Here is a 27,678-nt window from a genome sequence, read left to right as displayed (position 1 = left end):
ACAAGTAATTGACTTCATGGAAATAAATTGTATTTGTACTTCACTTTCAGGATCATCATAAAACAAAAGAAAAAAGAATTGTAAAGATATCACTATTCCTGACTTGGAAGGTTAGACTCCTGTTTCAAAGGCAAATGACTTGTTTGAAATATGCTGCTAGTTACAGAAAGAGTTGCCATTAACTCACTTCTGGGATGTTAATCAATAAATCACGAGCTGCTTGAACAAAGTGATTGCAAGCTTATAGTGGGTGGTTGGTGTATTAGCAGGGTTACTCCCTAAGGTTACAGGGGAATCTGGTTGTATCTGCAGTGTTACTCCCCAAGGTTACAGGGAAATCTGGGTATATCTGCAGTGTTACTCCCCAAGGTTACCGTGGATGCCTGGTGTGTCTACGATGTTACTCCCCAAGGTTACCGTGGAATCTGGGTGTTTCTGCAGTGTTACTTCCCAAGGTTACAGTGGACACCTGGTGTGTCTACAATGTTACTCCCAAGGTTACAGTGGACGCCCGTGTGTCTACAGTGTAACTCTCCAAGGTTCAGTAGATGCCTGGTCTGTCTGCTGTGTTCCTTCCCAGTTGGTGAGAGTCACCACATGTGTTTGTGTTAGGCTTTCAGAGTTTATCCTTTGGCCCTGAATGTCAGCATGACTTGAACAGTTTTTCTTTTCCATAGTTTTAAAAGCACTGCTGGAGGATGGGAGAGGTTGGAATCCTCTTTTGCTGCTTAGCCTGCAAATATTTCTCAGTGAGAAATTCAAGTTTTTTTTAACTAAAAATGATACTTTTATTGCCATTCTAATGGGCCTTCAACATCTTGTAGATTTTATTCAGGCCCCCTGAACATCAGTTAGACAAGGAAACTTTGAACCACTGATATGGGATTCTGACTCTGTGATCCCCACACGGCCACACGTGGCAGGGATTCTGAGAGCCACAAAGCACAGAGAGAGTCCCTTCTGCTCCGGCGGGATGGAGACCTCAGAGCTTTAGCACTGTGATTTGCATCTGCTAGTCTGTGCAGGATTCTGAGTGTTTAGGTCATCATGAGTTAAAAGGAGGCACCAGAATGTTTAACAGTGAATAATCAATAATTCCTCGTCCGTAGAGTATGTTAGAACTATGCAGGCTTTTTTACTTATTAGTCTTGAGGCTAGTAACAACTATGTACAGAACGGAGAGAAGGCGGGTACACAGCCATGCCCTCATGTTAGATATGAGGAAATTAAACCCCAGACAGAACCATTGTCTTCAAATCAGCGAACTGATCAAAATATTAGACACAGTTAATATTTAGTTTTAGTGGGAAGGCAGGTTTTCTGAGACCAGTGTCTGCCTGTTCCTATGCCCTGTTCTTTCCACTGCATTTAACTTGATCTATATCTTTTCGGGTAACTACCTAAAAGTCATTGTGTTCAGATTACAGAACTTGAAAGGGAGAGATGATGCATCACAGAGCAAGCTTTGATCAAAGGCACTTCTGTATTTACTAATCTGAGCAGACCACTCCTTGGAGGGAGTGTCTTTTCTGTGTATTGATAACTCACCCAGGAAATGAAGGAAAGACAAGCAGACCTCTTCCCATGGCGAGGTGCCTCTGATCAGAATCGGCCCTTACACCGCATGGTGCCTGGTGCATTTAAACCCTCTTTCCCAACTACATCTCATAGGAAGAGAAGGAGAAGGGTGGGAGAGAAGATAGAGAGCTGGAAGTGAGTGGAAATCCCAGGTGACCAATTCCAGTTCTGAGAGTCAGACGGGGACGGCACTCAGGCCATGTAAGAAACCAGAGGAGGACTCACAGGTGGTGTGGGCAGAGTGCACACCCCAGGAAGGTTGCTGTGACCCACTGCTGGGCCAGGGCAGTGCAAAAGCAGTTTTTTGGACACTTTTGCCAGAAGCACCAGGTTTGCATGTGCGAGGCTGTGCTCAGGGGCCAGTGCTCAGTTCTCAGCGCAGCCTTCCCAGGACCACACATCACACCCCGTCCTCCCCCATGCTACTGTGCTCTCTGCCTCCCTCTCCCCTGAGCACGCCAAGCGCCTCAGACTGCAGCTTCCACCCTCGTGCCCGATTTCTCTCCCCACTAGCATGTGAGCACTGTGAGAAGGGGTTTGTGTGTGTTCAGTTCACTGAGCTGTCACCACCACAGGGAAGAGAACAGGCACAAAATACTGTGTGGCAGTGTGCTGGGCCAAGAAACGATTCTGTGTAAATAAGAAGCTATCAAACAGCCCTACACACCTCACATGGGTGCATAAATATGTCAGAATTGTTAAAATCAAGTATAATTCACTAAAAATAGAACTGCTCTAGGTAGCATCTAAGGAACGTTTGAAAGAAGACCTGAATGTCTGCACACCTAAGATAGATGGATGTATCCCTTCTATAATTAAAAGTGATTTTTAATATTTGTAACCACCACTTAAGTATAATTTTTAGGGTCAAGTTAATTGGTTTAAGCATTTGTGCTTTGCTACAAAGCAATTTTGCTTTCTGATGTGTAATTCCCTTTCAACTTCTTTACACCACTATCCCGTACTTCTCGAGGGAATCTTCAGCACTCTTGCATGGAGTTGGGCCTGGTAGCCGTAAGTTTTAGCAAACTCCTGCACGTGACAATTGTTTGCACATACCCAACATTGCTGCTTTTATTTCATGTAGTTTTATTTTGAAGAACAGCGGTGGCTAGAAGGAAATTCTTCCTGTTGGTTTCTTATTGATGTTTACAATGAAATGACAGATTTTTAAAATATGGTGGACTAGCCAGAGCTGTGTCCTTGTTTGCAAGACAGGATTTATATAACTTGTTCAAAAAAAGGCATGGAAGGTTTTGAAATGATTTAAATAGAACTTACATGACTAACTTCTCATGCTGTTTTCTGTCTCACCAGGTATATTTTTTTTTATGAAACAAAGAGTTCATGGATTACTTCACTGTGGGAAAGATTCCAAATAGTTTGAATTCACTTGTAGTTTGAGAATAAGTTAAATTAAGTTAAACACTAGTTATTAACTACCTTGGTTACTTTATTCTTCTAAATATGTACACTTTTGCTTCAGTGCTATATTAAGGAAAAGTAATCCCTCTGGAATTACATACATTTTTACTCAATACTTTTTGCCTGAATTGCCAAGCCACAGAAAAGTGACTGGCCTGCATTCAGGCCTGTGTGGGACATGCTTGTCACACATGTAATACAATTTGCAAAATGAAAACCTTTGAAACTGATTCTAACTGGAAAAATAAGTGGTATAATCTGATTTTCACACATTTTGTGTGCATCAGCTGGTTATAGGACGATCTCTTCTGTGTAGTTATTTGAATGCCATCTGGAGGCATAACGCAGGGAGGAGCTGGTCTGCCAGGGCGGGGTCACGCCATGCCAGGGCGTGGCTGCGGAGCATGGCACTCACAGGGTGCAGGAGAAGCCAGCTGGGGGTATGCGGCTTTGCCTCCAGGTAGGAAACCTTTCAGCATGATGCTTTAATTGGCATTTCACACAGATGTCTGGAAGCACAGGGCAGTGCCAGCTTGTGAACCGGCAAAGGGGAGAGTTGGTGCCAGTCTCTGAGGCAGGTGCTTATGGCTCTTACTAGAAATTGTAGAAGGAGAAGTTTACAGGGTAATCTAGAGATGACATGTTATCTAACTTCCTGAGGATGAGGGCTCAGACACGGAGATGTTTCTTGTGACATAAGATCACACAGACAAGAAGTAAGAAACACACAACTTCAGCTTCATCCCACTACCCACCCAGTGTGCATATGTGTTCACGTGTGTGTGTGTGTGTGTGTGAGAGAGAGATAGAGACAGAGATGGGGGAGGATTATTCTGAACGAAGTAACAAAGACCATTGGCAATAAAATCACAAGCCCCCGATTTCAGTGAAATGTACTTTTCCTATTTGTGTTTATTCACTAACGAGAAAGGTATTTTACAGCCATTACTTTCTTTACCATCATCTTTTAAGGCAGTTCTCACAGAACAGCTTAGATTTTGTACCCAAATAGTTTGAATTAAGTCATGGTGTGAAAACAATAAGCTAAATTAAGTTACATCTTTGAAGGATTTCCTCTTTCAGTGCTGAGAATTGCAACATTAACATTTTACCACAACATTAAATAAAATCAGTTGGGTGAAGGGTTTATTATTTCATTAGTCTACAGTAAAACAGTAGAGAAAACATAATAAAACTAAGAGCAAGAAACTGTTAAAGTTTTAACCACCTCTCACTTGTTTTCACACCTTCTAAGACAAGACAGTTGTTTTAGGGCCCTCGGTTCTTATTAGTACATTAAAGTCAAAGGTTAATAACTTCTGTTTTATTACTTGAGGAATACTCCATGAAGCTAGAAAATAGCCTGTAATATGATTCCTTCTTTTGCATTCCTTCTCCTTCTCTGGAATTATAAATTTGAAAATAAACATTGGGGGTCTGAGACTATTTGCTGAACTACAAGTTTTATAATTGGGAGTTCATATATTCACATAAATTATCTCTTTTCCTTTGTGTTAAACACTTACCCACATGCACACACACCATATGTATGTATATTAACACGTGCTTGCAGTAATAGCTGTATGTATTCTGAAGGAGAAATTTTAAAAACAGTAAAAAATTAAAGAAGAAAATATAAACTACCCAGAACAGAACAACCTAGAGATAACTACTGCAAATATTTATTCACTGATTTCTAAAATAATTTTATAGATGTTTGATCGTTGGTGTGGCTGTCTCCCTTTTCGCACTGAACTTGAGCAGAGACGTGACACATCTGTGTCTTGGGTGTTTGCACGCACGTGTGTGTTTCACTATCACATCTGCAGGGCCTGACGCAAGGTAGGCAGTCAGCCGTTACTTGTCCAATGAATACGTGAAGGAATGGGTGACGGGATGGGGGGAACTCCCACTTACTAGCACAGGATCATCTGTGGTAACACGTGTGATAGTTTCTGCCTTTAAAGTAACATTGTAGTTTTTCACTCAGCTTCATTCTGTAAAAGGAAGAGTGATCTCTGCCATCTGATAATTGCCAGTTAAAGTTAATAGCGCCTGTGCTGGTGCAACTGTCATCATGTGGAAACTAACCTAATATCTTCTACACCAGGATTATTAATCCGCTGCTTCAGAAAGCATTTATTGAGCACCTTTCATATCCCTGAAATCATGAGAGGCAATTGTGATGCTGACAGCTGAGTGGGGGAGAGACAGTCACCTGGGAAGTGACAAAGTACCCACAGCAAGGACATGGTGGCACAATCAAGTCACAGGGTCAGATTTAGGGAGGGTTGCAAAAGGCACCTCCAAGAGTGTCATGTTGGGCTGACATCCCAGGGGTGAGCAGGAGCCCAGTGCACTGTGAGCTAGTTGAGGTGAAGACAGCCAGGGACAAAGGAGAGGTGGGAAGCTGGCTGGCCCACCAAGCACCAGCTGAGGACGGCCACAGCAGGCCACAGAGCAGGGGTTCTTAACCTTTGTTTTGCATGATACCTCAGTAAAAGAAAAGAAGAATGAGAGAAGTACTAAAGATTTTAGTTCTGGGGAGGTAAAAACATCTTTACTGTACAATGGTTTATAACCCTTCAAAGTTCAATCCTCCTTAACAGCTATGTGGCCCCTAACAGCTACCAAAGGAACGATGGCCGGGCTTCTGCCTAATCCAATCTCATCTCATGTATCTGTCAAGTTTCCCCAATTTCAAGCATTTATTGAGCACCTGTTACATGCCAGAAATAGCATTGTGGGTATAACTAAGGGGTTTTTACCATCAAGAACCACTTTCCCCATCAGGCGTGTGTCACTACCTGAGAGCATGTGATGAGGGGTCACCAGGCCAGATGAGCAGGACCCAGCCTGTGTCAAAGTTCAGTGTTTTATTTCAAGTTCAACACAAAGATACCAGTGCATTTTAAAGAGGGTAGTAGGAATTCTGGGAAGATGGCCAAGGGTAGCAACCCTTGACAGAGGCTTCAGAGCAGAGGAAGAAAAACTGGATGGAATCGGACTCCATGAAGCCAAAGACGGGGAGCTGAGCCAAGAAAGAAGTTCGGCAAGCTATAACTCCAAGGAAGAGCATTCAAGAAAACAAATTACAGGTACAAAGCCTATGACTAGAGGATGGGAGACCCCTCCCCCAAGCAGGGGGTCTGCCACAGGCTATCTGCAGACTAGCAGGGAACCAAAGACCTCTCATTTCACTTCGCTGGAGAGAGCTGCTAAACTCCAGGTCTGTTTCTCCAGGGAGGTCCCACTTATGAACCTAGACAGACCCCGCCTGGCATAAAATTGAACAGATATTTTCCCCTACAAGTCCAAACTCCCAGTCCACCCTTTCCCCCTCGCATGGCGGTCTGGAGTTCTGCCCCCTGCAGAGCACAGAGTGTTTGGTCTTGTCCTGAGAGAACTGGGCATAGTGTGGACCGCCAACCATCAGAACGGAATTTGTGACTAACGGAGAAGAAAGAGGCACTCGGCAGGAGGAGGAGCAGTACCCTGGTTATGACTGTGCCCGGCCATTGGTGGTGTTGACCCTCTGTTTGGGCTGTGTCTGGCAGGATGGGGTGCAGAATCCCGGGCTATAATGGCACCCACATCAGGAGAGTGGTTGCCCCATGTGGACTGAGTTCAGCAGACAGGGCTGCTCCCCAGCCCCTGCTGGGCCTGTGAGCAGAGCCTTGATAGGCATGGACCGTGACCTGAGAGCAAAGGTGTGGTCCCCTGATTCCAACAGAATCCTCAAGCAGTGGCTTACTGGGTGTGAACCACAACCTGAGGGCTAGGGCGTGGTCCACTGTCTCCAGCAGGGCTGGTGAGCAGAGGCTTACCAGGTGAGGACTGAGACCTGCAGGCGGAGTGTGGTACCCTGACTCGAACAGAGGCTTGCCAGGCAGTGGTCTGAGACTGGCAGACAGGGGTGTGGTCCCCTGACTCCAACTGGTCTGACAAAAAGAGGCCAGCTGGATGTGGACTGAGACCGGTGAGTGGGGGAATGTCCCATGGCTCCAGCTGGGCCTGTGAGCAGAGAAGTGGACAACAGTGTGGACTGAGTCTGGTGGGAGAGAGTGTGGATTCCTGGCTCCAATTGTGCTGTTGGAGACCCTTGAATCCCTCTCCATTGGGAAGGATTTGCACTGCCTGAGACAATTTGGTTGGAACTTGTGTCTGGGGATGTCCACTCAGGGACATTCTGAGGTTGACCTTCTAAATTCCGTAGTGGAAAAGAATTGAAGGGGGGGGGGGGTCTGGGTGCAGCAGCTGTTTGTATCTCTTCACAGTCAAGATTTAAACCTAATACTGTGGTTTCTTAGGATAGGGTAGAGGTTGGCTGATATCAGAACAGAGCTAGCTTGCGCTGTATCACCAAGTAGGTCCTCAGAGTCTTCAGCTAAAACTCTGAAAGGGGCCTTTGTAAGGTTGTAGGAGATAAGCCACAATTACAAAGCCTAGAGCTTTGGTAAGAGGCTATCTCTACTACCTGGGAACCCCAATTCAATCTCACCTTAATAGTTCTAATAACCAAAAATGGTGGAAAATAAACATGATGTAGACCCAACAGAAGAACTCTGTCAACATGAATAACCAGAGTAGATCACCTCCCTGCCCCCCGCCCAAGAAATGACAAAGGAGATACGACTGAAGATGCCATGCACAGACACATGGCAGCAATGTCAGAAATCGAATTCAGAATATGGATTGCAAATAAGATAAATAGAATGGAAGAAAAGATAGAAATTGAATTCCAAAGAGTAGTTCTAAAGTTGTCTCAAGAAATTAATGAATTCAAAGCCCAAGTCACCAAAGATACAGACATAATGAGAAAACAGATAGCAGAGCTCAAGGAAATGAAAAAGTTGAGGAGCTCCAAAATACAGTAGAATCTCTCAGTGGTAGAGTTGACCAGGCAGAAGAAAGGATCTCTGAAACTGAAGACAAAGCTTTTGAATGTTCCCAAACACTCAAAAAGGCAGACAAATGGAGAGCCCAAACTGATCATTCCCCGAGAGAGTTGTGGGATCACTCCAAAAGATCAAACATTCGTCTTATAGGAATTCCCGATGGAGAAGAGAATGGTCCTAAAGGTACAGATGCTCTACTCCAAGAGATTTTGGAGGAGAATTTCCTAAGCATTACAAGAGATACAGAACTTCAGATAGCAGACAGTTTCAGAACCCAGCAAGACTCAATCTAAATAAAGCACCTCTGAGACACATCGTGATTAACTTTGCCAAAGTTAAGATGAAGGAGAAAATCCTGCAAGCAGCCAGACGTAAGAATAGCATCACCTACAAAGGGAGAAATATCAGAATAACTGCAGATCTCTAAGCTAAAACGTTTCAAGCCAGAAGAAGATGGTCATAGACCTTCAGTCTCCTAAAACAAAACAACTTCCAGCCCAGGATCCTCTATCCAGCTAAACTGAGCTTCCTTTGTGATGGAGAAATCCAATAATTTAATGACATAGACATGTTGAATTAATTTGTCATAACTAAACCAGCTCTCCAGGATATTCTCAGATCCACCCTCCACAATGACCAGTGCAATGCTCTACCTCCAAAGTAAATTCACCCAGAAATTTTTTAACAAAACCCAACTTCCACAGTGGTGAAAGAATTAAAAATGTCCACTGGACATCGAAAAATCCTGACACCCAAAACACAACCAGGCTCATCAATTCTATGAATTAATATGAGTGGCTAAAATTGTCCTCTAAAGAGGCACAGGCTGGCTTACTGGATACATAAACTCAGACTGGATATCTGCTGTATACAAAAATCTCACCTTACCTTAAAGGATGAAAATAGACTCAGGTGAAGGGATGAACTTGTACAATACAGGAAAAAGGAAACCAGAAAAAAAGCAGGGGTTGCAATTTTAGTAGCAGATACAATTGGCTTTAAACCAACAAAGATAAAGAAAGATAAGCCCAAGATCACTACAGATTTGTCAAGGGAAACACCCAACATGAAGAGATTTCAATAATTAACATGTATGCACCCTAACAGAATGCTCCTCAATTCATAAAGCAGACCCTAATGGATATGAACAATTTGATATCTTCCTTCACTATAATACTTGGAAAGTTTAACACTCCTTTGATGGTTTTGGACAGATCCTCCAAGAAGAAACTAAACAAAGACATATTAGACTTAAACCTGACCCTGAAACAAATGGACTTTACAGACCTCTACAGAACATTTCACCCTAATAAAACTGAATATACATTCGTCTCATCAGCCTATGGGCCATCCTCCAAAATAGATCATATCCTAGGACACAAGTCTAACCTCAGCAAATTTAAAAGTGTAGAAAATATTCCTTGTATCTTCTCGGACCACCATGGAATAAAAGTTGAACTCAACAGCAACGGGAATCTTCTTACTCAAACAAAGTTATAGAAGCTAAATAATCTTAGGTTGAATGATAGCTAGGTCAAAGACAAGATTAAGAAGGAAATCACCAAATTTGGAGAACAAAATGATAACAAAGACACAAATTATCAAAACCTGTGGGATACTGCAAAGGCAGTATCTAGAGGGAAATTTATAACATTGGAAGCCTTCATCAAGAAAACAGAAAGAGAAGAAGTCAACAACTTAATGGATCATCTCAAGCAACTGGAAAATGAACATTACAGCTCCAAGCCCAGCAGAAGGAAAGAAATAACCAAAATTAGGGCAGAATTGAATGAAATTGAAACAAAAGAATTATTCAGAAGATCAATGAAACAAAAAGTTGATGTTTTGAAAAGATTAACAAAATTGATAAACCTTTGGCCAACCTAACCAGAAATAGAAAAGTAAAATCTAATATTGTCTACCAGAAATGATAAAGGAGAAAGAACAACAGACACTTCAGAAATTCAAAAAATTCTCAATAATTACTACAAAAATCTCTATTTCCAGAAATATGAAAATCTGAAGGAAATGGACCAATACCTGGAAACACGGCACCTTCCCAGACTCAACCAGAATGAATTAGAAATCTTAAATAGACCTATATCAAACTGAAATAGCATCAACAATATGAAATATCCCTAAAATGAAAAGTCCAGGACCAGATGGCTTCATATCCGAATTCTATCGGACTTTTCAAGAGGAACTAGTACCTATATTATACAAAGTTTTCCAAAACATAGAAAAGAAGGAATACTTCCCAACACATTCTATGAAGCAAATATCACCTGATACCCCAACCAGGAAAGGATTCAACAAAGAAAGAAAATTATAGACCAATGTCATTAATGAATATTGATGCAAAAATATTCAATAAGATCTTAGCTAAAAGAATTCAACAACACATCAAAAAAATTATACACCATGATTTATTGCAGGGTTACAGGGTTGGTTCAACATAAGCAAATCTATAAATAAAATACATCACATCAATAAAATAAAAAAGACCATAACATTCTCTCAATTGATGCAGAAAAAGCCTTTGATAATATCCAGCATCTTTTCATGATCAGAATTCTTAAGAAAATAGGCACAGATGGGACATTTCTTATACTGATAGAGGCCATGTACAGCAAACCCACAGCCATTATCATATGGAGTGGTGTAAAATTGAAAACATTTCCACTCAGATCAGGAATAAGGCAAGGATGCCCACTGTCTCTACTGCTATTCAACATAGTAATGGAAGTCTTAGCCATTGCAATCAGGCAAGAGAAGGTGATCAAGAGTATCCAAATAGGGCGGCGCCTGTGGCTCAGCGGGTAGGGCGCCGGTCCCATATGCCAGAGGTGGCGGGTTCAAACCCAGCCCCGGCCAAATTAAAAAAAAAAAAAAAAAAAAAAAAGAGTATCCAAATAGGGTCAGAGGTGATCAAACTCTTGCTCTTCATTGATGATATGATCCCATATGTGGAAAATCACAGGAACTCAACTTCAAAATTCTTAGAAGTGACCAAGGAATACAGCATTGTCTCAGTATACAAAATCAATACTTACAAGTCAGTAGCTTTTATATACACCAAAAATAGTGAAGCTGAAAAAACAATCAAGGACTCTATTCCTTTTACAATAGTGCCAAAGAAGATGAAATATCTGGGAATTTACCTAACAAAGGATGTGAAAGATCTCTATAAGGAGAACTATGAAACTCAGAGAAAAGAAATAGCTGAAGATGTTAACAAATGGAAAAACATGCCATGCTCATGGCTAGGAAGAATCAAGATTGTTAAAATGTCCATACTACCCAAAGAAAATGCCCATACTATCCAAAGCAATCTACAGATTTAATGCAATCCCTATTAAAGCACCATTGTCATACTTTAAAGAACTTGAAAAAATAGTACTTTGTTTTATATGGAATCAGAAAAAAAACCTTGAATAGCAAATACATTACTCAGAAATAAGAACAAATCAGGAGGTATCACATTACCAGACTTCAGGCTATACTATAAACCTGTAGTGATCCAAACAGCATGGTACTGGCACAAAAACAGAGCAGTAGATTTATGGAACAGAATAGAGAACCAAGAGATGAACCCAGCTACTTATCGCCATTTGATCTTTGACAAGCCTATCAAAAATATTCAGTGGGGGAAAGACTCCCTATTTAACAAGGAGTCTTTAACAATGGTGCTGGGTGAACTGGCTAGTTACCTGTGGAAGACTGAAACTGGACCCGCACCTTTCACTATTAACAAAAATTGATTCTCGCTGGATAAAAGATTTCAACTTAAGACATGAAACTATAAAAATACTAGAAGGGAGTGCAGGGAAAACACTTGAAGAAATTGGCCTGGGAGAATATTTTTTGAGGAGCCCCCCACCCCAACCAGGCAATTGAAGCAACACAAAAAATACATTCCTGGGATCTGATCAAACTAAAAAGCTTTTGCACAGACAAGAATACAGTAAGTAAAGCAAACACAAAACCTTTAGAATAGGAAAATATTTTTGCAGGTTATGCTTCCAACAAAGGTCTGATAACTAGAATCTACAGAGAACTTCAACTAATCAATAAGAAAATAAATAACCCCATTTCTATGTGGGTTCTGCTCAAGCGAACAGAAACTTTTCTGATGAGGACAGGCGCATGGCCTACAAAGACATGAAAAAATGCTCATCATCGTTAATCATCAGAGAAATGCACATCAAAATCACTTTGAGATATCATCTAACTCCAGTAAGATTAGCCCACATCAGAAAATCTCAAATCTATGCATGTTGGCGTGGATGTGGAGAGAAGGGAACACTTCTATACTGCTGGTGGGAATGCAAGCTAATATGACCTTTTTTGGAAAGAAGTTTGGAGAACAGTCAAGGAACTAAAAGTAGACTTACCGTTTGATCCTGCAAATCCTCTAATAGGTATATACCTAGATGATCAAAAATTATTTTTCAATAAAGATGTTTGCACGAGAATGTTTATTGCAGCCCAATTCATAATAGCCAAGACATGGAAAGAGCCCAAGTGCCCATGAATGGATTAACAAATAATGGTATATGTACACCGTGGAATACTATGCAGCCATAAAAAAAAAGATGGAGACTTCACATCTTTTATGTTTACCTGGATGGAGCTGGAACATATTCTTAGTAAAGTATCTCAAGAATGGAAAAAAAGTATCCAATGTAATCAATACTACTATGAAATCAATATATAACCACCTACACATTCATATGAATGGCAAAACATAACTGTAGTCCAGAAAATAAAAGGGAAGGGGAGAGAGAGGGGAGGGGAGGGGCAATATGGGAGGAGGGAGGGGATTTGGGGGAACTTCACCTAATGTGCATGATGCAATGGTACATTTGCAAAACTATTAAGAAATAATTGTGGTGGATGTATTACTTAATTCAATGTAAGCATTTCACATTGTATATCGAAGCAGTGCCCTGAGCCCCATAAATGCATCAATGTACAAAGTTATGATTTCATTAAAAAAAATAAAGAGGGTGGTAATGTGATGCAATTTATGTTTTAAACATGAAAAAAAGTATTATTAGAGAGCAAGAAAGGAGCCAGAAAGTCCTTTAGCAAAGGAACCACATAGCATCCCAGGCAAAAGAGAGGGATGGTGGATGATGAAGCAGGAAGTGAAGGTGCTCCAGGATGGAGGGGCCTCATATGGCCTTTGGTGAATGCGCTTACTCAATTTTGTGGACTCCATTTTTTTAATTGTTGGGGATTCATTGAGTGTACAAATAACCAGGTTAAATTGATTACATTTATTAGATAAAGTCCCTCTTACAATTGCGTCCTGCCCCCAAAAGTTGTGTCACACACCATAACCCCCCTCAACCCTCTCCTTCCTTTCCTCTTTCTGCTCTCACCTTCCCCCACCCCTACCATGTACTGGGTCATTCATTGTCCTCGTATCAGAATTGAGTACATAGGATTCTTGCTTCTCCATTCTTGTGATGCTTTACTAAAAATAACATGTTCCACTTCCATCCAGGTTAATACATAAGATGTAAAGTCTCCATCTTTTTAATGGCTGAATAGTATTCCATGGTATACATATACCACAGCTTGTTAATCCATTTCTGGGTTGATGGGCATGTAGGCTGTTTCTGTGTTTTGGCAATTGTAAATTGAGCTGCAATAAATAGTCTAGTACAAGTGTCCTTATGGGAAAAGGACTTTTTTTTTTTGGTTTTTGGCCGGGGCTGGGTTTGAACCCGCCACCTCCGGCATATGGGACCAGCGCCCTACTCCGTGAGCCACAGGTGCCGCCCATGGGAAAAGGACTGTTTTTCTTCTGGGTAGATGCCCAGTAATGGGATTGCAGGACCAAATGGGAAGTCTAGCTTGAGTGCTTTGAGGATTCTCCATATTTCCTTCCAAAAAGGTTGTATCAGTTTGCAGTCCCATCAGCAGCGTAAAAGTGTTCCCTTCTCTCCACATCCATGCCAGCATCTGCAGTTTTGAGATTTTGTGATGAAAGCCATTCTTGCTGGGGTTAGATGATATCTCAGGTTGGTTTTGATTTGCATTTCTCTAATAATTAGGGATGATGAGCATTTTTTCATATGTTTGTTAGCCATTCATCTGTCTTCTTTAGAAAAGGTTCTGTTCATCTCTCTTGCCCGTTGACATAAGGGATTGTTGGCTTTTTTCATGTTGATTAATTTGAGTTCTCTGTAGATCCTAGTTATCAAGATCATTGATAGCTTACTGTTTATTTTTGTTGATGTTGCAATTGCCATGGACGTCTTCTTCATAAAGTCTTTCCCCAGGCCAATATCTTCAAGTGTTTTTCTCATGCTTTCTTTGAGGATTTTTATCATTTCATGCCATAAATTTAGGTCTTTTATCCATCTTGAATCAATTTTTGTGAGTGGAGAAAGGTTTGGGTCCAGTTTCAGTCTTTCACATGTGGATATCCAGTTTCCCCAGCATCATTTATTGAGTAGGGATTCTTTCCCCCAGTGTATGTTCTTGTTTGGTTTATCAAAGATTAGGTGGCTATAAGATGTTAGTTTCATTTCCTGGTTTTCTATTTGGTTCCAGATGTCTATGTCTCTATTTTTGTGCCAGTACCATGCTGTTTTGATCACTGTGACCTTGTAGTGCAGCCTAAAGTCCTATAGGCTGATGTTCCACCTTTGTTTTTATTACTGATAACTGCCTTAGCTATACAGGGTTTTTTTGTTTGTTTGTTTTGTTTTGTGTTTTTGGTTCCATACAAAATGAAAAATTACTTTTTCCAAGTCTTGAAAGTACGACGTTGGCATTTTAATAGGTATGGCATTGAATCTGTAGATTGCTTTGGGAAGTATAGACATTTTAACAATGTTGATTCTTCCCAGCCCTGAGCATGGTATGTTCTTCCATTTGTTAATATCTTCTGCTATTTATTTTCTTAGGGTTTCATAATTTTCTTTATAGAGGTCCTTCATCTCTTTTGTTTGGTATCCTAGGTATTTCATTTTCTTTGAAACTATTGTGAAGAGGATTCTGTCCTTAATTAAATTCTCATCTTGACTGTTATTGGCATATACAAGACTACTGATTTGTGGATATTGATTTTATATCCTGAGACATTACTGTATTTTATGATCACTTCCAGGAGTTTTGTGGTGGAGTCTTTGGGGTTCTCTAAGTATAAGATTATATCATCAGCAAAGAAGGAGAGTTTGACCTCCTCTGTTCCCATTTGGATGCCCTTTATTTCTTTCTCTTGCCTGATTATATTGGTTAGAACTTCCAGCACTATGTTGAATAGTAGTGGTGATAGAGGACAACCTTGTCTGGTTCCATTTCTAAGTGGAAAAGCTTTCAGTTTTACTCCATTCAGTAAAATATTAGCTGTGGGTTTGTCATAGATGGCTTCAATATGTTTAAGAAATTTGCCACCTATGCCTATACTCTTCAGTGTTCTAATTAGAAAAAGATGCTGGATTTTATCAAATGCTTTTTCTGCATCTATTGAGAGGACCATTTGGTCTTTATTTTTGCCTCTGTTGATATGGTGAATAACGTTTATGGACTTGAGTATGTTGCATCCCTAGAGTGAAACCTACTTGATCATGATGTATGACTTTTTTGATGAGAAGCTGTAGTCTATTGTCTGGATTTTGCTGAGAATTTTTTGCATATATATTCATTAGTGAAATTGGTCTGAAATTCTCCTTTTTAGTTCGGTCTTTTCCTGGTTTTGGTATCAGGGTGATGTTTGCTTCATAGAATGTGTTGGGGAAGATTCCTTCCTCCTCAATTTTTTGGAATAATGTCTACAGTATGGGAATAAGCTCTTTCTTGAAGGTTTGATAGATTCTGTTGTAAAGCCATCCAGACTGGTGCATTTTTTTGTTGGAAGATTTTTTATTGTTTCTTTAATCTCAGTGCTTGAAATTGGTCTGTTCAGGAGCTTTATTTCTTCCTGGCTAAGTCTAAGGAGAGGGTGTGGTTCCAAATACTGATTCATTTCCTTCACATTGTGAAATTTCTTGGCATAGAGTTTCTTGTAGTATTCAGAGATAATCTCTTGTATATCTGTGGCATCAGTTGTTATTTCCCCTTTGTCATTTCTGATTGAGGTTACTAGAGATTTTATTCTTTTAGTTCTGGTTAGTCAAGCCAAATGTTTATCTATTTTATTTATTTATTTATTTATTTTCAAAAAACCAACTCTTCGTTTCATTAATTTTCTGAATGATTCTTTTGTTTTCAATTTCATTAATCTCTGATTTAATTTTGGATATTGTTTTTCTTCAGCTGGGTTTAGGCTTAGATTGTCCTTTTTCCAATTCCATAAGATAGTTTGTGAGTTTGTTGATGAGCTCCCTGTCTGTTTTTCTAATATAGGCATCTAAAGCGATAAATTTTCCTCTCAGGACTACTTTTGCTATATCCCAAAGTTTTAGTAGCTTTTGTCTTCATTGTTGTTATGCTCAAGAAAGTTGATGATTTCCTCTTTTATCTCTTCCTGCACCCAACTTTCATTCAGCATAAGGTTGTTTAATTTCCATGCCTTTGTGAGGGGTTGAATGGTTTTGTTGGAGCTGAGTTCTACCTTCAGTGCCTTGTGGTCTGAGAAGATTCAAGGTAAATTTTCAATTCTTTTCATTCTGTTGAGGTTTTTTGTGTGTCTTAGGATATGATCAATTTTGGAGAATGTTCCAGGGGCTGATGAGAAGAACGTATATTCTTTAGGTTTAGGATGGCATTTTCTATATATATATATCTATCAAGCACAGTTGTTCTAGGGTCACATTTAGGTCCCTTTTATCCTTGTTTAGTTGCTGTTTAGAGGATCTGTCCAGTTCTGTAAGAGGAGTGTTAAAATCCCCTACTATTTTGGTGTTACAGGATATCATATTGCTCAGAGTAATTAAGGTCTGTTTCAGGAAACTGGGAGCATTTAAGTTGGGTGCATAAATATTTAGAATTGAAATGTCTTCTTATTGTATTTTTCCCTTGACCAATATGAAGTGTCCATCTTTGTCATTTTTTATTTTAGTTGCTTTAAATCCACATGTATCTGAAAATAAGATTGCAACCCCTCTTTTCTTCTGAATTCCGTTTGCCTGAAAAATTTGTCTTTTATCCCTTAACTCTGAGTTTTAATTTGTCCTTTGAGGCTAGGTGTGTTTGATTTGTCCTTTGAGGCTAGGTGTGTTTAATTTGTCCTTTGAGGCTAGATGGCAAATGGATGGCTTGTGTTTTTTAATCCAATCAGCCAACCTATGCCTCTTCAATGGAGAATTCAAGCCATTAACAGCTATTGAGATAATTGGTAAGTGTGGTGGAGTTCTATTCATCCTATTTTGTGGAAGCCCATTGCTAAGTTTTATCTTTTCCATCATTGTGAAAGCTAGGTTTTTCCTTTCGTTTCTGGGTGCTTCCTTTGTTGATGTTCCATTGTGATGGTCAGTATGTAGAACAGGTTGAAGTATTTCTTGTGGAGCTGGTCTTACTGTGGCAAACTTCCTCAAGGTTTGTATATCAGTAAAGATTTCATTTCTCCATCAAATTTAAAGCTTAGCTCAGCAGGATATAGAATTCTGGGATGGAAATTGTTTTCTTTAAGTAGATTAAGGGTAGATGACCATTATCTTCTGGCTTGAAAAGTTTCATCTGAGAAGTCTACAGTCACCCTAATGGATTTGCCCAAGTAGGTCAATTATTGCTTACTCCTGGCAGCTTGCAGAAATTTTTCTTTCATTTTGACTTTGGATAGGTTCATCACAATTTGTTTTGGAGAAGCTCTACTTGAGTCGAGGTGACCTGGGGTCTGATATCCCTCTGAAAGGAGTGTGTCAGAATCTTTGGTGATATTTGGGAAATTTTCATTTATAATATTCTCCAGTATGGCTTCTGTTCCTCTGGGGTGTTCTTTTCCCCCTTCTGGGATACCTCTAACTCGTATGTTTGAACACTTCATAAAGTCCCATAATTCTGTTAGTGAATGTTCTGCTTTCTCTCTTTTTTTTTTTATGCCTCTCTAACTATCCAAATATTAATGTAAGTCAGGAATATGTTCCAGCTCTTCTTAACAAGTAAGAATCTGCTACATGGAATATGTGTGGTGCCCCAGAGGATGAGAAGGGTCCAGCCCCTTCAGGGTGTAGGAGTAGCAGTAGGTAGCTCATAAAATTGGATGTGAGTCTCAAAGCAAACATGAATGCTCTACATGAAAAGTATCTGGAAAAATAGGAAAGCCCCTTAAGTATATTTGAATATCTAAGAATATTCTTAAGGACAAACAGCAGAAGATCAGACGCCAAAGATAAAGGGCAATGGATATTCACATTTTTAGGAGAAAAGCAAACAAAAAAATCCATAAATGCTGGGACTTTGACCTTCTTAGAGGTGTCTTTGGGAAGAAAGGCTCCCAGATAAGCATTCCTCATGCCCCAGGGCGTACAAGGCTGTGGTCATATGGGTGATCTGGTCATCATTTATCACAGACACAATCCATGGAGCAAGGAATGATTGACATTATTTAGGCCATTTTGTTAAAAAGATTCATCATACTCTTTTAATGAACATACTAACTATTCAATATAAGTTTCTTTTCTCTGTGATTTTGAAGCTATCAGCCTTGCCTCCGTGCGGCTTTTTCACCATGTGTCTCTTTAGGAGAAGTGATTTTTTTTAAGCACTCTTGACCATGTTGATATGATTTTCATAATGAAATAATATATAGGATCACGCAGTAAGTAATTCACTGGTAAGCTCCAAATAATCGTTTTTATTCCTCACTGCCTGTTATGTGGGTCAGTGGTACACCACTCTAGGTACGAATAATTAATTTTTCTTACACTGTAATTATATGTAATTCAAGCCAAACCACCTCTTCACAGGAAGAAGATACAGTGCCCTATTAGATGTGTGTGGCTGCAATTATCCTTTCTGTGTTGAAATTAAACTTCAAGAATAGTCTATTTATAACAAAGAGAACTTGTATTTTAGGATAAATTTATCCTCCGAGGATGTTGAAACATACATTCAAGCATTGGGAGCCAGGCAGAACATTAGACTATTTCTATTTTATAGCTTTTCAAAGCAGCCATGAAAATGTAACACAATGAGATATCACGGGTGAACTATCCACACACAAAAAAGGAGTGGTCATCCTAGGAAATTTAATGACTCACAGAACCAAATGGCAGAAGTGTGGAATTCACCCGGAGGATGCATGCCCATCAAACAGCTGATCTATGGAGCTCCTCGAAAAGATAGACCACTGTCTACTCACAGTGGAGCCAGAGTCTGGTGCAGAGCTGGGGGGAGGAGGGCCCAGGGCACACATCTGAGGTTTAAGCAGATGAACAAGGGAATGGACAGTGAACAGATTTATGCACAGAGCAGCAGATGGTGAAGATACGTGAATAAAGCAGAGACAAGGAAAGTCAAGAAAGCGTGATGCCCCCGATGACGTGAGAGAAGGGGTCAGGGCCAGGGCTGAAGTACAGGCAAAGACCACTGGAGGCACAGGCGGAATGCCAGAGTCTGGAGGTGTGTTTCTCTTTTGAGAGATGACCTGGTAGGTACAGAAACAGATTTGCCTGGTAAAAATAGAAAGAATACTGCTTTAAAAGAACATAGTGACATTCTCAGACCAGCAGGAAGAAAAACAAGTCTGATGGGAGATCTTTGTAGACTTCAGAAAACATGAAACAGAGATGGTGTTGGTTCATAGCATCATCAGTAAAGCTAGGTTTTAAAACATGGGAACAGATTTCCATTGCTGGGCACTTGAAAAGATATCAGGGCATTTTTATGATATGCTAATATTATAGTGAAAGAAGAAAACTATTTTCTTTTGTCCTTTTTTGTTGTTTGGGATGCATTGAAGGTACAAAGAATTAGGTTAGAGTGATTACATTTGTTAGATAAAGTCTCTCTTACTTTTAATGCAACTATGACATTACATATCCCATCTTTAACCTGGAAGTATTTACTAGAATAGTGAAAAAGTTTTTAGAGAAAGGCAAATTAAACAATTTAAAGATTTTTATCACTGATAATGAAAATAAAGCATTTTCAGTGCAGCAAACAAACTAGCATTCACAACAAAACACTCCTCATTAAAATATAATCCATGTTAATAAAATATTCCAGTGATTATATACATAGAAATAGAAGGATAGTGTGTAACCCAACATTGACAAAATAGTAATGTCCTCAGTAAGAATCTGTGCATGAGGATGCCATCGGCCTCCAACAGCTGGAGAGGAAGGAATGAAAGCTCCTATTGGTTTTCTGCCCTGGGGGATTATGTGGGTATTTAGGGCAAATAGCCCCCCTTCTGGAGGACTAAGAAGGGTAAGCTCTTTAGAGATTGATAAAGGCCATTTTGCGGAGGGCTTTGAATATTAAACCCAAAAGTAAGCATTTCAGCTTATGGGCAACATGGAATCATTGAAGTTTCTGGAAGATTAACAAACCAGAGGCAGTGCACAAGGTGAGTAAGGACGCAGGTGGAGAACAGGGGCCGAGCTCCCATCTGCAGTGACTTTGTAACAGAGGTGAGGGCACTGGGCGCGGAACTTTATCAGCTTTGTTTCTTTGGTCACACTGGTTGCATTTTTATAAAATGAATACATCAAATTGTTTAATCACACTTTAAATGTTTAAGATTTAATTATTTTAGATGAATGCATTTTTTGAATACCTGAGCTCATATTAAATCTAGGGTCTATTAAAATCTATTTTTTTAAATTCTGTCTTACCCATTTAGCAATCCATTTACTCTCATATCTTCCACCTTAATCTTCTTTTTTTTTTTTTTAATTTTTTTTGTAGAGACAGAGTCTCACTTTATGGCCCTCGGTAGAGTGCCATGGCATCACACAGCTCACAGCAACCTCCAACTCCTGGGCTTAAGCAATTCTCTTGCCTCAGCCTCCCAAGTAGCTGGGACTACAGGCGCCCGCCACAACGCCCAGCTATTTTTTGTTGCAGTTTGGCCGGGGCCGGGTTTGAACCCGCCACCCTCAGTATATGGGGCCGGCGCCTTACCGACTGAGCCACAGGCGCCGCCCTTCCACCTTAATCTATGTGAATTATGACCTTTATAGATTTTCAACATTATTCTAGCCATAAGTAACTCACAGTTAAGTGGAATAATATAGACATGAATCTAAATGACAACAGAACCAGGAATTCAGTGCGAGTATAGACACACAGAGAAGGTGACATAAGGTACTATTGTAATGCATTTATTTTTTTTTTTTGTAGAGACAGAGTCTCACTGTACCGCCCTCGGGTAGAGTGCCGTGGCGTCACACGGCTCACAGCAACCTCTAACTCTTGGGCTTACGCGATTCTCTTGCCTCAGCCTCCCGAGCAGCTGGGACTACAGGCGCCCGCCACAACGCCCGGCTATTTTTTGGTTGCAGTTTGGCCGGGGCTGGGTTTGAACCCACCACCCTCGGCATATGGGGCCGGCGCCCTACTCACTGAGCCACAGGCGCCGCTCTGTAATGAATTTATTAATATAAGGTACACACTGAAATGAGGGTTCTGTGAGTCACGTGAGTTTTAAAGGTCAAATAGAAGCTTGCCCAGGAGACAGTTTCACAAAGGGTTGATGAGAAAAGAATCATGTACTTTTAGCTGGAGAAGATAAGCAAGTTCCCATTTTGCACCAGCAAGTAATGTGGATGGTTTAGTAATAGATGCGCTTGAACGTGTCAAGTCAGCTCCGGGGACCTGCTGGTCACTCCTGTGGTCAGCAGTGGTACACTGCAAGGAAAACCTGAGATTAAAGAGAAAGAAGGAAAAGATACCAAAGGGCTGTGCCACATAGTCCAGTAAACATTTCAAAGGCATTCTAACATCATCCTCAAAACCCTGAAAAGCTATTAAAGAGTTAAGGCAAGAAAGTAACGTAATGAGGTGGGTGTTTAAAAAGATCACTCTGTAGAGAGTTTTAAACAATGGATCCCTGTGGCCCCATCATAATTTATAGAGCAATGAGAATTATTCAGAAAAGCAAACAGAGAGTGGATTCTAGAGATATCAATAAAATGTATGACTCAATGAAGCTCAAAGGAGAAAGGTAAACAAAATTAAATGACTCTTGGGTTCTGACTTGGGAGATAAGTTGATGAAGCACAAATAGTCCACACAAGCACTAGTGGATGGAGAGTTGTGTGGCTGCAATGATATTTATATGAACATACACTGGGATGGGGGTGCTCAGGGAACACCCTGTGCTCACATTCACTGAGGTGGGCAACACAGGATCAGAGGAGCCATGGAGGGCAAGGTGCCTGCAAAGTGACCCAAAAACATGTGCTCTTGGAGAAGAGGGATGTGAGAGGCCCAGGAACACACAGACCTAGGTGTGGTTGGTACAGCAGCTTTTTTGGATAATGAATTTATTGGTATAGGTTGTAAGAAGTAAGAAGAGTATTTAGTGGGAAACTCTGAGTATAGGTAACAATTAAGGAGCAGAAACACAAGAGCCCATGACAAACATGGGAACAGAGGTGACAGACCCAGAGTAGGGTCACTTTTCTCAATTGCATTTATATAGGGAGAAATGTGCATCATATAAAATATCAAAGGATAACGGCTAGATTTTTTATTTGTAAAAGCTATTTCACAAGTACTGCCAGAAGCACACAGCATGCCTAAAAAATTGTCTCAAAAGAGAAAGAAGAAGAAGTTCTCACAGTTCCCTCGAATCTCTCAACACAGCTTCCACCCACACTATATCACAACCACTGTCCCAGCATTTCTCTGAAGCCCCACAGCCTACACCTCTCAAAGAAAAAAAAATCCTTAAAAACTACAGCAGTGATTAGAGCTTTGGAAGTCATCAATGGCAATTTTGTTTAATCTTTTAAAATCTGTCGCTTAAAAAGAAAAACTAATGGTTTTCTAATAAAAATAGCGATGACTGTAATCCACAGATGGTTTACTTTTGCAGGAGTCAGAATGACATTAACACTGAAATCTCAGAGAAGCACACTCTGCAGAGAGGGAGAGGCCCGCGTGTGGAACATTTTCACCTCTCTTGTTCTCTGAGAAACATCCATTGATGTAATAATGCTTCCAAAATCAAGAATGTAGGTGATGAGCCTTTGGTCTGATTCAGGTGAATCTTAATTTATTGGATTTGACACAGCACACAAATTCACTGATTATACAGTAAGATTCGTTTCTAAAAAAAAAAAAAGCAAAAACGGCGGCTAATTTCTTTCCAGTCCCTGTCATTAATAGCCACTGTAAGTCCCTGGAAAGGTAGGATTCATGTGATGTTGTCTGAGTTTCCTGGGAAAGGAAGGCTCCTGGTGAATGTTCTCGTCCAGTGACAGCAGAGGGTGCAACGGACGGAAGTCGGAACGGTTTCCAGCACATGACTGACTGGCTAATCTCGTTCTTCTGAGAGAGAGGAAACATTTACTACAAACACGGTATCGCTAAAACCAGCAAAGACAAACAAATGCTAAAATTTCCAATGAGCCTCTCCAAATATTGCCAATCTGCACATAAATTACATAGTACAAAATGATGGAGAATAAAATGATCTCTTGGATACCATCAAGTGTGCCCAGGTAGTTAAATGACGATTTCTTTTAAAATCACCCTAATGTAACAGCAGCTCCACAGCCCCCATTTTCACAAAGGCCTCAGCCACGGCGTGCAGGAGCCTGTATTGTGAGTGCAGACTTCATCCTCTTCCCTTGAATCCAGAGCCCAGAAGCCCTGTCTTACAAAGAGCCCTTGGCTGGTCCTCAGCAGGCAGATTTTCATAGGCACAGCCATACCAAACGTCCACCAGGAGCCTGGGGACAGGCCCACTCTCCGACTCTTACCATGGTAGATGTCTGCCCAGCACATATTTCACCTCCCCTTGTGTGTACCCCATGTGCCCTGTGCTCCATGTCCCTGCTGAGCACCTTCCCTGCTGGTGTCCCAAGCCTGGGCTCCCAGTCGGAAGCCCACATCCGACGCGGCCAGCAGGTGTGGCCTGGGAAGACCTCTGTCCACTTCTCAACCATCCGCCCCAGGTGCTCTGAAATCTCTGGCGTATCCTGAGAAAAATACACTTCATCTTCTCCATTGACTTCCTCTCTAATTTAACCTCCATATCTTAACCAAACCGCAGCTATTTTCTGAAAATTCTTTTATTATTATTATTATTATTAAATAGTAGCTGTGTACGTTAATGTGATCATGGGGCACCATACGCTTCTGAAAATTCTTTGTTCCAAAGCTTTCCTTGTCTCACTCGCTTTGCCTCAGGGTGGGAGGCCAGCTGAGTCCTGCTCCCCAGACTTGGCTCCCCTGCCATGCATGGCTTCACCCCACTTTTCCTTTTCTTCCTTCCACGACTTGCTCCATCACCCCCTGCTTCCCAAGGTATATTTCAGGATTGCTGATTGACGTCAGGGTCTGACTTAAGTTTTCATTTACCATCACAACTTATTTTCAGAAGAGATCGTCTGTCTCTATGACTCATGTTTTCCAAGGATTTCACAATTCTTTATCTTCTGTTTTGCCTTTTTAATCTGAATCCATCCTGCCCACATCCGTACTACTTGTGTATTTCAAAAATATTATGTGCAAGCTCTTAAGGAGACCATAGCGTGTACAACGGTGAATGTACAATACGCTGGAATAACAGAACTAGAGAATTGCTCATAGGGTGTCCTGGGAAAGCAGATGGAAAGTGTAAACCCCTGGTGAGCGTGGAGAAGCAGACCTCAGACACCTGCCCGTCGTGAGGCTGAACAGCCACGCCACCGTCCCAGCCTCCCCAGCCTGACTTGCTAACGCACTGTCTTGCCCCGCCTTGCCAGTTGCCTCCCAAAACTTGGCCCAACAGTCCATTCTCCAGAAATTTTCAGAAGGATCTTTACAAGACTAAAAAACAGTTAGAATTAGTTTTTATGAAATTTGGATCTGTTCCTCTTTAAATCTCCTTACAAAGAAAATGTCTTACGTTTTTCCTAGAATACCCTCCAATGATGTGACCACAAGTTACACGGGGAGGCTCCTCCCTCCTCAGTGTATACACAGCTGCACCCTCAGATGGTTTGTTATTCTCCAGTTCCTGATTTTCACATGAGAGAGTCTCTGTCTTACATCCATCTCCTCCCACCTTTCCAAGATGCCCAGGAAAAATCCTGCTTATCCCACATGGCCAATGGCTTAGAACACACACTGCTCCATGAATCCCGCCCAACCACAGACCACGTCGCGCTCACTCTCTCCTCTGGCGTACTGTGCTCCTTGGACGTGGCCCTCTCATCACTCCGAGCGTATACTGTTGCCAGAACTTGCTCACTGCTGAACTTGCCCAGTAAATTATGGTTCTTTGAGAACAGGGACCTCTTTTGTGTGCCCCCAGATCTAGTACAATGCTCGGGATAAACCTACTTTGGTGTTTTGAATGGCTGTTAGCAATGTCCTGGTAAGAGATAGTGGGCACCCCATCCAACACCCTTCCCACCTCCGGTCTCCACGAACTTACAGGATTGAAGCTGGAATCCTGTTCTGTTTCCATCCCACAGGTCTTCCAGCCACATTGTTACCCTTCCATATATTAATTTACCTTTGATCATTATCAATTCCTCCCATTGTGGAGTATTTCTGCCATCATTCTTTTGGAGTTTTATTTGAGAACCCAGGTCTATGTGAATTTTGCTTTTGGAATTTAGTTTCCCACAGTGAGTCACACCCACAGTGATGAGCAGAGAGGTGAGACGCTCCCTCCTTCCTGGTGCCTGTCTCACAGATTTGTTCTGCAGAGCTCGCAGACAGGACCAACTGTTCTTCCCGTCGGCTGCCAAAATAAGTCAGCAGTTGGGAAGGGGGATAAAAAAGACTATGAATTATGGAAAATAACTAGGAAGAGAGAATGGCAATACAATGAAAAAAAGGTAACAACTCCCAGTAACCAGCTGCCCATGTGACTATCTGTAATTTCAAGTAAGAGAAAATTAGATGGAAAAGAACATCTAGTTAACCAGAGGTCTCTGGACTACACCAGTAGTGAGAGCTTTCTCCAGGGATCTAACTAATTAGCCTGACTGGTGTAACCTAAGAGTCGGGTCACAGTCTCTGGCAAAACCGTGTGTTTCATGAAGACAACAGATCGTGAAAGCAAAGAGGTGAAAAAGGGGAGAGAAATATGTTTGGAATAAGTTCAGTTTTCATATGAAAAGATTCATTAAACAACTCTGAATGGAACCTGACCTATAAACCTTTCTGGTACCTAAAGGTGTGTGCACACATGCCAGCGTCTGATGTCACTGCAATATATGACGTAGGTTGTAGGGTGGCATTTTAACATCCCCGGAGTATGCCTGGGAGCACGCGTCTGCCTCCGCCTCACCTTAATGGTGTTTACCTCAGATGCTAAGAGTGTGATCATGAACTCAATACGAGCAGTCGCCTCCCTCTACCAGAATTTCACCTCCATGTGCCAAGGCTCCTCTGCAATGATTCTGTCTGCTTCCCTGAGAGACTCCATAGCCCTCACTCTGCACAGGGTATTCCTCACACCTATCACAGCTCTGTGAGTTCTTTGAAAATAAGCCACAATGCACAAGAAAATTACTTTGAAAGTGTATCAGTGTGGCTTATCATTATGCGCTTTTAAGAAGTTCTCTGGCAGCTGTCCTCATCAGTAGTAGTGTGTTGGCAAGACTGCCTGTGCTAGAGCTTCCCATAGACATGGGTTTGGGGTCATGCTGGAATTTCTTTTTAAAAATTCGGGAGAAATATGTTTATTGCATAACGACTGTGCAAATATCTACAAGATTATCCTCAGATATGACTTTCTTGAGCCTTTTTTTGTTTAACTTTTGTGCTGAAGTTCTATAATTGCTGTTGTATGGAAATATTCAGCTTATAATACATGGTAGAATAAAAAAATAATTAAACAATTGCATGTGTCAGCCCTGTGCTCTGTTTGGGTTGCTCTGTGTGTGTTTTTTCCTTTATGTAGATCCAATCCTCATGCCTTGAGAAAAGGATCACAAAGAAGAGAGAAAGGTCTCGCTACAGAAAGTGAGAATTCGTTCATGAGGATGGTTTTAATCTTCTGATAAAGAGTCAAGGTCAATGCTTGGTGTGGCCACCACATCAGTAAGGTGTAGGCATCTGTAAACATTTTGGTGATGATATGTACACACAGCAGATACACTTATTAGAACAAAATGTGTGGGATTTTGACTAAATGTAATAGTGTTAAAAAAAAAAAAATCAGGGAGGTGTAATTAATTGTGTTGGTCTTTTCCTTCCAATCCTCTCCTGGAAAATTTGTGGTCTGATTATTTTTCCATCATCATTTTGGCATCTTCACGCTGTTAAATGTTTTCCCTGCTGTTTGCATTTTAGATGGGAGTCCGAAAAGTGTTTCTAAAATACTGGCATGCTGACCAGCTCAATGATTTGTGTCTACAGTTGCAGAGAAAAATTATAACCTGCCAAAAAGGTAACAGTTATACACAGACATTTCTGAACTTCTTTGACTTATGAAGTACGAAATTATTTAGTGCACCCCAAGTTTAAATGCCAGTGGGAGCGGCGTCACAGTGAACCGCTCTGTCTGTTCCGGATGCTGTGTTCTGTCGGATAGTTTTGGGGTGTTTGGGAACCGTGGGGCTCAGCCGCCATGTACCTGTCTCTAAGTCAGCCTGTGTAGACGGAGCTCAGACTGACTTCGGTAGTTATTGCATGTGAAGTTTTTATTGGATTTCCCCCTAAACCACAATTTGGAGGAAGGAGTAGACGTACCTTATTACTTACG

The 27,678-nt window shown here is 41.0% G+C and overlaps 1 protein-coding gene across 1 annotated transcript in view; it reads left to right on the top strand.

The window, feature by feature from the left end:
• The window catches only part of MYO16 (myosin XVI), a 643,638-nt gene that overhangs the window by 526,721 nt on the left and 89,239 nt on the right, over positions 1 to 27,678 (top strand). Inside the window, exon 29 of the mRNA XM_053563761.1 lies at positions 27,267 to 27,363. Coding sequence (XP_053419736.1) covers positions 27,267 to 27,363 — 97 coding nt within the window. The remainder of the gene's footprint in view (positions 1 to 27,266; positions 27,364 to 27,678) is intronic.

This window comes from Nycticebus coucang, chromosome 15 (genome assembly GCF_027406575.1).
Source record: "Nycticebus coucang isolate mNycCou1 chromosome 15, mNycCou1.pri, whole genome shotgun sequence".
NCBI classification, from domain to species: domain Eukaryota; kingdom Metazoa; phylum Chordata; class Mammalia; order Primates; family Lorisidae; genus Nycticebus; species Nycticebus coucang.
Note: the sequence above shows the minus strand (reverse complement) of the source record. Positions and strands in the feature narration are given on the sequence as shown.